This window comes from Pinus tabuliformis, chromosome 9 (genome assembly GCF_031772625.1).
Source record: "Pinus tabuliformis cultivar Carrire ecotype Pingquan chromosome 9, CPIR1, whole genome shotgun sequence".
Lineage (NCBI taxonomy): Eukaryota > Viridiplantae > Streptophyta > Pinopsida > Pinales > Pinaceae > Pinus > Pinus tabuliformis.
Window position 1 is genome coordinate 1,132,151,570 of NC_142307.1, and position 10,919 is coordinate 1,132,162,488.

A 10,919-nucleotide genomic window follows, 5' to 3' on the forward strand; every position below is an offset into this window, starting at 1 on the left:
AATAGTATTCAAACTGCCCTATTTTCCTGAGTAAATTTGACCTTAAATCTAGTTTGAATTATGACGGAAGTCAGAGTTCTGTTTATTGAAGGTGAACTTTCCCTGTGGAATTTATTTTTGGAGTTCTGGCTGATTATCTCTTTTCAAATAAACAATAATAAAGAGTGGAACTTTTGACTCGTGGAAAAACAAAACTCACCAAAAATGAGGCGATATGAGTGCTGGATATCAAACATGGATCTCAATATAATTTCATTGGATCGACCTAGTTGTTAAGTTACCAATGCTGTGATTCTATACACGTTTCTCGTTTATTGGTAAATAATACATTTCTCCACCAACCTCTTTTTGTTGTCAATGAAACCATAATGTTTCTTGGAGAAATAATCTCTGTTACCTACCTGAGATAAAAAAAAAAATTAAACCCAGATTTGGCCACTGCAACAAAGTAAGTCATTTTCCCTTAATGTTATTGTATTCTCTAATTATCATTTGTTTTTGGTTAATTTCTTTTCAGGTTGTTGCATTTGTCAACTAGGTTCATTTGTTGAGAGGATTAGAAATATATCATTTTTTTATCAGAGTATTGATTTAGGCTTGTTTCTTCATTAAATTTTATTTATTTCTAAGCTAATTGGATCACTCACTAGTTTTTTTTTTAATGAAGTTTAGATTTGCTTCCTTTGGAGTATACCTTCCCACCTAGATCTAGATTGGCACTCTCTCCTCAGTCTACCTATTTCAATTTTGAATTGATTTGGAACCCTTGTTTCAATAAAAAGACTTCATCGGATCTAATCCATGGATCTCGGCGTTCCCACTAAAAGGTTTCACTGAATTTCTTTCAGGTCAGTTGGTTTTGTATTAGTTCTATTTTTTAACATTCATTTGTCTCTTACCTCACAACTTTTTAGCTTTGTTATTCTCTTCCATTACTAGCTTGCTTGAACCCAACATACACTTTTCTCTACGATTTAGCCTATCACTGGCCACATTACCCCTCTATCGATGCTCTTGCAGATCAAGATCTTATGCTGTTCACGGTATCTAAAAGTACAGGTCATGCAGGAAGTCAGATTGGGTAAGTAATGTTGATTCTTTTACAATTATATGCAATTTGTTGTGCTACCTTTTCTTTCTCACTTTAACTTGAATGTTGGCAGACCTTGTACTCTGTTTCTTTGGGTCTGTATGTGTATGCTTGTTTTTGTGTGCATGTGTGTACTCAATGGCTTGGAGTTTGACTGGTACTTATGCATGTCATGTAAGGTATGTATATTTCAAATGGGTCTATCTGTCTGTTGAAGTAGAGACATCAATGAATGGTGGAACTGAGTTGATGTCTCTACTTTAAATGGTTGAAATGAAAATACTTGGCAAAATGGACTAATTACTCTTACTCTGGCCGTCTGTATCAATGCAACATTTGCAGGGCTAAAATGTGAAGGAAAGGAGGATGAAGATTGTGAGAAGTTATTGAAGAGAAATGGAATCATCACACACAATGGGATGCATTTTGGTGCACCTCAAACTTATGTGAGGTTGGGTATTATTGACAGAAACCAGACCTTCAATCTTCCGCTTGACAGGCTCTCAACTATTCATGGATGATTAGTTGAATCGCTCAATCATTGATGCGAGATCAACTATATTCCTTTTCAATGTTTACAACTACAAATACAGTAGTATCTTTAACTAGAAGGCCGAGCGACCATGGCAGGATGATACAAGGCTTTACAAAAGTTTATCCACCAATTCTATAAGCAAATTCCCAAATCAGCGTTATTTTCTCGGTTCTGTTCCAAATAATCTTTATAAGTATGTGCACCACCTGCTCATAAAAAATCATTCTCAAGATCATGGAGGGCCTTCCTCCTCTTTGTTGAACAAAGAATTAATGTCACTCACTATAGCAATTGAACTTGAAACCACTGCCAGAAAAATCATGAACAATGCAATAAATATGTCCTTCCTGGTTGAGATTCCATGGGTGTCTCTGCAATTAAAAAATAATTGAGGTTAGAAGTTACATACAAGCAAGGTGAAAGACGAAACTAGAAATGAAAAACAACTTTTTTCTACCTGAGAACAACGGGAGCTGGGAAGATGAACCCAATACAAACTGCTGCTGTGGCCCCTGTGAATTGAAATGCATCCCAGATACTTGGTATGAATGATGCCCCAAGGAAAACGATTCCAATTAACCCAGCAGTGATCAAAATGAACCTCTTATTATCCAAAACAAGATGCTTTTTCGCTGGAAAGACAAGCCCATCAAGATTAAGTCCCAGGGAAAAAAAAATGAGAGGAAAGACCAGCATCAGATGTACAACATAGGTCACACGAACAATGTCATTCAGCACAACACTGTACGGAACTCCCAAGTTGGTGTCAAAATTGGCCAGGACATCATCCATGGTCTGGTCTCCAAACAGAAGAAAGCCAAAAAAGCTTGTACTTATGTATACAATTGAGCACGATGCCAATGTTGTGTGAACAATGGGCTGCATTTCTGAAGGGTCCTCAAGTTCATTGTATATGGAATGAACTGCATGGCGCAAAGACATCACAATTCATTATAACATAATTTTAAATGCAAATTCAACTAATGAACTCTAAGATACTACACTGCAGGACCAGAGATGGAGGAAAATAATCCATACCATTGTAATGACAGATGTAAGCAGTCACAATAACTGGCACCACAGTGAAAAGCTTCAAGAACGAAGTAAAATCCACAATATCTCGTAACAATCTTGGTGCTTTGACGGTGCCACTGAACAACTTTACAATCACAATACCAGCCATAATCACAACAAATACAACAGCAAGTGCAACTGATAATGAAGAAGTGAATTTCAAAGAATCTGCAAATTCATGGAAATGAACACATCAATATAGGCATGAAGCAGAAACATCAAAACTTTCCACTTCAAAACCCCATAGCTTGCAGACTGCCTTCAAAGCCTTAATCTATACTGAACGAAGCCATTAGTGGGAAATGCTTTATGCTAAATAAGATGTAACTAATCTCTGACCAGAATATGAAGAGAAAAATTGACAGATTCAGTAGCTGTCGAATACAAGTGCCTATCTATCTGGTGAAACAACAATAGTAGCATCCATAATGCCCATCTTTTCTCTTGTCATACAAAATAAAATATCAAAACCCTAATTACTCTTATTATTGTGAGGCAGAAATATCAAAACTTCCCACTTCAAAAACCCAAAGCTTGCAATCTGTTTTCAAAGCCTTAATTTATATTGGAGGAGGGAGTGACCAATGTCTTTTTATTTGAATTTTTGTTATACACTAAAAGAACTACTAGTACCCTTTTATCCACAATTTCTCTATACAAGGAGCATAGATTTAAATTTCCCCAAAAAATAACATGTTACAATTTTACAAAATGTTAAAAGACACAACAACATGAATACAGGATATGCCAGCTTCCTTTTAAAAGCTTTGCACATGAAATGGAGCTCGAAATCCGATCTGCATAATCTTATGTAACGTGACCATGATCTTGCCACTGATGCATGAACTCCCTCTCCTGGGTAACAAATCTGGCTAGAGCAAACTTCCCAACACTTTTATAGGCATCTATAACTGCCTTGAACGTGAATTCGTTTGGCTGAAAACCCTTCTGTTTCATTTTGTAAAACATTCTCCTAACACCGTCTACCAATCCTAGCTTCCCATAGCTAATTATCATACTTGCATAAGTAATTGTATCTGGTTCAAGACCTTTGGCGTGCATGATCATGAACATCTTGTAAGCTTCATTAATCCTCCCAGCACTACCAAGTGCATATATAACAGCATTGTAAGAAGACACATCAAAATCCAACCCAGAAGCTCTCAGTTCATCACAAGCTTCCAAAGCTTCAGCATGCATCCCCACTGCAGAAAAGATTGTCATTCTCAAGGCCTGAATACCATGTGGAAGCCCACTTTTACGTGCAACATCGAGTTGCTCTACTGCCTCTCTTGGAATGCCTCCTCTCTTCAGAAGAATGCCCAGTGTTTTGTATGTATTCTCATTGGGTGAAGCCTTTAGTTTTAACATTTGATGAAAAACTTCAGCAGCCTCTCTCAATCTTCCATCTGCAATGAATAGGCTAATGACACTATTAAAAGAAAGAATGTTAGTAAGAAATCCTGATTCTAACATTTCCTTTGTAATTTCAGTGGCTTCATTAAGCCTTCCATTCTTTTTGTATAAGGACAACATCATGGAAAAAGAAAATTCATTTGCCTGCTGCTTTCCCTTCAAGACTTTGAACACTTCTTGTGCTTCAGTCACCATATCAGTGCGAGCATAAAGGTCAAGCATACAGCCTGATAAAAAGGCATCTGGCTCAACACCCAATTCCTGTATGCGTTTGTACGTTTCTTGTCCTTCCTTCAAAAGACCACGTTTACTATAAACCTTAATCAAAGAACTATACACCACAGAGTTCCCTGCAAAACCAACATTTTGCATTATTTGAAAGTAACGTACAGCTTCTTCCACACATCCAGCTTCAGCAAATGAATTTATCAAGGCACCATAAACAAAAACATCTGGCTCCACACCTGCTTTAACCATCTTTTCAAACGTCTTCTCTGCCTCTGCAGTGCGACCCAATCTTCCATAGGCGGCAATAACAGCACAAAATGATGAACAGTTAGGCACAAACCCTGCTTCCTGCATTTTGGTAATAAAGTGTTTTGATTCATCTAGAAGTCCTGAACTTGCAAGTGTCTGAATGACAGAAGCATATGTACATCTGTCAGGCAAAACCCCTTGAACTTCCATTCTTTCAAACAACTTCAGAACCTTGTCATGGACTTTTGCAATCCCATAGGCCTTAATCATGACATTAAATTCTAATACAGTTTGACCCTCGCCTCTTTCTTGACTGCGCTTAAACACCTTTTCAGCTTCTAACCAACAACCCTGTTCCCCATATGCATCAATATTGGCAGCATAGCATTCACAGCTCATTCCTCCAGCAAGATGGAACCTTTCAAACCATGCCCATGCTTTCTCAAGCATCCCCGGATCTATATACATCCTAATAACAGCTGATTCGGAGTACTCATCCACATGAATGCCCAATCCATCCATCTCCCTGACAACAGCTTCTACTTCACTGACCATGAACAGCTTCTACTTCACTGACCATGTGTTTAATACAAAATGCATATAAAATAGTTCGACAACCCACAGTATCAGGAACGAGTCCTGCTTCCTTCATCTTTGTGAAGTAACAAAATGCTTTATCAATATTGTCATTTTGAGCATGTAATGCTATAAGAGTGTTATACGTCCTTGTGTCAAGCAAGCAATGAAGCTATTCCATTTTCACCATAAGGGCATCTGCTTCGTCAAGATATCCATAAGATCCATAGATGTGAATCATGGTATTGAATGTTACAACATTTGGGCCTATTCCTTCTTTTAACATCTCAGAAAATAACTTGGAAGCTTCTTTTAGGCGGCCTGCCTTCCCATAAGTATCAATTAATGTATTATACATGTAAGAACTGCGTGGCCTCTGAACTTGATCATTCTCTCTGCAAGGATCCATGCACTTATCATCTAATAACCCTTTAATGAGCACTCCTTCAGGAAAATTATTTGGAGAGCAGTCCCTTTTACCCAGTGGGTCCTCAAAATGATTTTTTACTTCACACCGACGACTAATATAGAAGAAATCCTTCGGTTGCTGTCGATCAGGCTCTGATTTAGATGAACAAACATTTGTAGTATTTCCTAGAAAGATTTTCCCAGAAGACCAGTCCCTGAAGAACTGTTCAGCTTTCTCAAATTCCCTTGTCTTCAGTCCTGCCCTCGAACCATTTCCCAACCCTACCCACCACACCGGAACAGCACTTAAACCCCTGCAAAGCCCTTCCCTCCACCCCAAACTGTGCTGTGTCACTCTTCGAATCATCTGTGGTTCCTAATCCATCCTTATGTCGAACACCATCTGTTTGGGTTTCTGAAAGATTACTAAATTCCTCATATAACAAATCCTGGTTTTCGTCTAATTGGCCTGACACTAAGCACTCATTACTTCTATTCTCCATGACTTCTTCGTTTGAGGGTTTGCCACCATGATTCTGAAATGGATATGCGTCATTTTCGATGGAAGAGGAATGTAATCTCATGGGTTTGTACTCAGAATGAAATGTTGACGCCCCTTTACAACTGTCACAAGAAATAAAAAATGATCTGGGAGTTACAGTACCTGGAGAAACATGTACATATTGAAAATGTTGCTTGTATTTCTGTTTCGACATCCCTTCCATGCATTCAATGCCTCTGCAGACATGCGCATCAAAAAACTCTGCCACGCCAACAGGCTTCAAGAGGCGGTGGACACCTTCAAGCATTTGCCTTCAGTTGAATCTAAATACATCCCCTCTCTCATGACCTGCAACCTTTTGTTAAGTACCCTAGTCCGACAAAGTCGACATGAATCAGCGTTGTCCGTTTACAGACTTATGGGTGAAAAAGAGATTGTTCCAGATCTGATAACTTTGAACATTATCATCAATTCTCACTGTCAAACAGGTAGACTGGATCATGCATTCAAAGTGTTGAAGGAATAGAAACACATGGCTATATTCCAGATGTTATAACCTTCAGTACCCTCATCAAAGGGCTTTGCAGGAAGGGCAAGATGGAGGACGCTGTCAAACTTTTCAAAGAAATGGTGGGCAAACAACAGGTTCCCGATCTTTTTACATATAGTAGCCTAATAGACGGGCTCTGCAAGATCGGGAAAACCTACGAGGCGTTCGGGTTGTTAGCTGTGATGCTGCAGAAGGGTTATGAGCCGGACACAATCACATTTACTGCCCTCATGGATCGACTGTGTAAAGAAGGTAAGCTCCGAGAGGCCAAGAAACTGTTGTATTAGATGCTAAACGAAGGGTATAACCCTGATGTTATTGCATTTACTGCTCTGATGGACGGTCTTTGTAAAGAAGGGAAGTTGGACGAGGGTATGGAGCTCTTCTATAAAATGTCCAACAGAAACATATGCCCTGATGTGCATAACGAAAGTGTTCAGGTAGGGAATGACAGGGTTAGTGGGACGCATGTAGCACTAGAGCCCGGTTCAGCTGCCTGGATGAAACTATTCGATCCGATGCCAAATGAAACGCCCAAACCGTTTGGGCAACCCTTTTGAATCAACGATCAACGAATGAAATTGTTGCAATCGTCTAACATATAATCGTGTGGATTACAAGATGACAGGTAAGCAGAGAGGGGAGTTGCTTTCAGAGGGAAACGCCTTACGGTGTAATTACCTGGTAAGACTTTTGATATGCTCTAGGCAATGATCATGTCCATTGATATAGAGATCTACGTTATATTTCTGAGACAGAACAAATAGAGAGTATTTATTTTGAAAATTTAATAGATATATGAATGGTCATTTTAAAAAAATCAAAATTTTAACAAATACTTTTTAAAATTATACATTCTTAAAAAGAAAAATGGTAAAACATATAACTTGCTTCCAGGATCGGTAACAATTGTTGAACGAGTTCTTCTGTGTCACCATGATCACCAACACTTCTTAGTGTATGATGCCCAATTACTAATTTCCATGTTGCATTTGAACTCCTCAGACCTGTTTCCAAGTCCTGTTCAATTTCATAGGTTATATTTATCTATCTGGCTGCACATCTAATTATGACTTTCTATATTTATAACTTTACCTGCAACTGTTGTCGAAGATATGTATCTCGAGGAATAACACCCCGCCAATCATAGGTATCTTCATTGGTTATCTTCCAGTATTTATCGACAATGTATCCACAAAATACAGCTCCGCAGTTGAAGGACATTCTAGGTCTGCAACCCAAAAAGGGATATTTAGAAAAGACAAAAACAGAAAAAACAATTTTTCATTCTCATGAGAAACCTCTTCCTGTGCCAAACAACTATGGCTTGTTCTTGGTTGGATTAATTTTGGTAAAAATGCAAATACTACATAAATTAAGGATTTCGACACATTTAGATAATAATTATAGTTAATAATTACAATTTATAAATGGTAAACATAATTTCTAGATTGATATATGTGGATCATAATTACTGGAAACATAATTTCTAGATTGATTTTTCATAATTCTTAATAACAATTATACATGATATGGAAGCATTACTTCCAACATAGATAAAGTAGTGCAAACAAAAATATGAAATTTGGAATGGCAAGTTATGAATTTATAACATACCATTTGCAGAAGAAAAAGGTAATGTACTGAGGTTGTATTTGAGGGTGAATGATCTCTGACAAAGCCACCTGCTATCAATTTCTTTCAAAACTGGATCCAGCTGGGCCAAAACGTCCCCTCTGTAGTCATGGTTGCCTAAAACTGCAGAGGTATATGATTTCATGATTAATATAGAAAACACAGAAATATTAATATCAAACTGTGGTTTGAGTAGTTTATATCATTTGTTAAGTATTTTTTTGGTGTAGAAAATATTTTATTCTTTATATAAGGAATATACATGTTCTAGTCTTCAGAGAATATTTTATATGAGGAATATACATGTTCTAGTCCTCCAGAGTATTCATGTTCCTTGCCCTAATTGAATGCCGCAAAAAAGATTGACATCATTCCCCATCAGACAAGATAAACCTACTTAACAATATTAAGTCAAAAAAATTCTCCCATCATGTAGAAAAAGATTGACATCATTCCCCAATCAGACAAGATAAACGTAATTGACAACATTAAATCAAAAAAATTATTACATGTTGTAAGAAAAACAGAGTGATATCATTCCCCAATCACCCCAATCACAAGATAAACCCAATTAACCATATTAAATCAAAAAACATCTTAACTAAAAATATATATATAATACATATTGAACAAACATGTGAATGTAAATAAAATTATGCTGCATAGAGGTAATCAAACATACCAGCATACCAAGGTTTTTGTAGACTCTTTGCAGTGTACATTTGAGAAAATGATTGTAAAAAGGCTGGGTCTGATACACCTGTTAGCCCGTTCTCATAGAAGTTGTCACCAGTGGAGATGATGAAATCTACATCCAGATCCTCTGCTATTCTTCCCATCTATAATCCATTTACAAAACAATGAACTCATGCATATATACAGGGAAAAAAAATATGCCAGATATTATATATAAATGAAGGTCTGAAAATCATGCCTGATATGCCACTTGGGACTGGTTGTAGAGCCCTTTTCTTCCCCAATCTCCAACTACTAAGATATTGAGAGACCCATCAGCTTGTTTTGATACAAGCTGCCCACATGACAAGAAGAAGCACAGTAACAGGGCAATTACAGCGATCTGAGACTGAAACTTCATTGTTAATGTCGATGGCATCTACCCAAAAAAACATATTGAAATCTGAAACTTCAAAATATCTGATAAAACATTGATTTTCCTTGACACAAAAATTTCAGAAAGAATTTATCAATAACTACAAACAGAGATTCAAGAGGTGAGCAGACAAAGTACTTACCTTCATTCATGCCCTGTTTTTTTTGGTTGGATTCTCCCAGTTCCTGTACAACAAATACTCTAATTATTTAACTATGGGTTTGTACTCAGAATGAAATGTTGACGCCCCTTTACAACTGTCACAAGAAATAAAAAATGATCTGGGAGTTACAGTACCTGGAGAAACATGTACAGATTGAAAATGTTGCTTGTATTTCTGTTTCGACATCCCTTCCATGCATTCAATGCCTTTGCAGACATGCGCATCAAAAAACTCTGCCACGCCAACAGGCTTCAAGAGGCGGTGGACACCTTCAAGCATCTGCCTTCAGCTGAATCTAAATACATCCCCTCTCTCATGACCTGCAACCTTTTGTTAAGTACCCTAGTCCGACAAAGTCGACATGAATCAGCGCTGTCCGTTTACAGACTTATGGGCGAAAAAGAGATTGTTCCAGATCTAATAACATTGAACATTATCATCAATTCTCACTGTCAAACAGGTAGACTGGATCATGCATTCAAAGTGTTTGAAGGAATAGAAACACATGGCTATATTCCAGATGTTATAACCTTCAGTACCCTCATCAAAGGGCTTTGCAGGAAGGGCAAGATGGAGGACGCTGTCAAACTTTTCAAAGAAATGGTGGGCAAACAACAGGTTCCCGATCTTTTTACATATAGTAGCCTAATAGACGGGCTCTGCAAGATCGGGAAAACCTACGAGGCGTTCGGGTTGTTAGCTGTGATGCTGCAGAAGGGTTATGACCCGGACACAATCACATTTACTGCCCTCATGGATCGACTGTGTAAAGAAGGTAAGCTCCGAGAGGCCAAGAAACTGCTGTATCAGATGCTAAACGAAGGGCATAACCCTGATGTTATTGCATTTACTGCTCTGATGGATGGTCTTTGCAAAGAAGGGAAGTTGGACGAGGGTATGGAGCTCTTCTATAAAATGTCCAACAGAACATATGCCCTGATGTGCATAACGAAAGTGTTCAGGTAGGGAATGACAGGGTTAGTGGGACGCATGTAGCACTAGAGCCCGGTTCAGCTGCCTGGATGAAATTATTTGATCCGATGCCAAATGAAACGCCTAAACTGTTTGGGAAACCCTTTTGAATCAACGATCAACAGCTGAAATTGTTGCAATCGTCTAACATATAATCGTGTGGATTACAAGATGACAGGGAAGCAGAGAGGGGAGTTGCTTTCAGAGGGAAACGCCTTACAGCGTAAATATAAATATTTATATTTATTGGCGGGTGGTATGATAGCGAGAGCTTCCTTATTTGCTCAAACACTATTAGTTTTGGACATTGTCATATGATTTGGTTTCACTCATTCTCACTTGATAGGGTGGCATCAGCTTTAATTTTTATATTTTTATAAATATATATTTTATAATTGATTTTTTATTTC

General features: G+C 37.8%; 1 protein-coding gene and 2 pseudogenes across 2 annotated transcripts; all 3 read right to left on the bottom strand.

The window, feature by feature from the left end:
• Nucleotides 1-1,857: 1,857 nt before the first annotated feature.
• Nucleotides 1,858-2,992, bottom strand: LOC149152624 (amino acid transporter AVT6A-like). The gene is made up of 4 exons (XM_089443545.1): nt 2,980-2,992; nt 2,664-2,867; nt 2,083-2,548; nt 1,858-1,996 (listed from the first exon to the last, which is right to left on the bottom strand). The coding sequence occupies exons 1-4, from the start codon at nt 2,990-2,992 to the stop codon at nt 1,858-1,860; spliced, it is 822 nt and encodes a 273-aa protein (XP_089299671.1).
• Nucleotides 2,884-5,376, bottom strand: LOC149152625 (pentatricopeptide repeat-containing protein At1g73710 pseudogene; annotated as a pseudogene).
• A 1,416-nt stretch (nt 5,377-6,792) lies between these two features.
• On the bottom strand, nt 6,793-10,465 carry LOC149152626 (purple acid phosphatase 4-like; annotated as a pseudogene). The gene is made up of 7 exons (XR_016263735.1): nt 9,672-10,465; nt 9,517-9,559; nt 9,198-9,377; nt 8,946-9,102; nt 8,246-8,386; nt 7,724-7,859; nt 6,793-7,648 (listed from the first exon to the last, which is right to left on the bottom strand). The product of XR_016263735.1 is annotated as a purple acid phosphatase 4-like (transcript).
• Between the last annotated feature and the right edge of the window lie 454 nt (nt 10,466-10,919).

Excerpts from the sequence above, each read along its gene's own strand:
- LOC149152624 (XM_089443545.1), bottom strand. Across the intron at positions 2,549-2,663 it reads TTACATCTGTCATTACAATG|TTCATTCCATATACAATGAA; the intron begins GTATGGATTATT and ends TGCGCCATGCAG. Across the intron at positions 1,997-2,082 it reads CCAGCTCCCGTTGTTCTCAG|AGACACCCATGGAATCTCAA; the intron begins GTAGAAAAAAGT and ends TTTTAATTGCAG.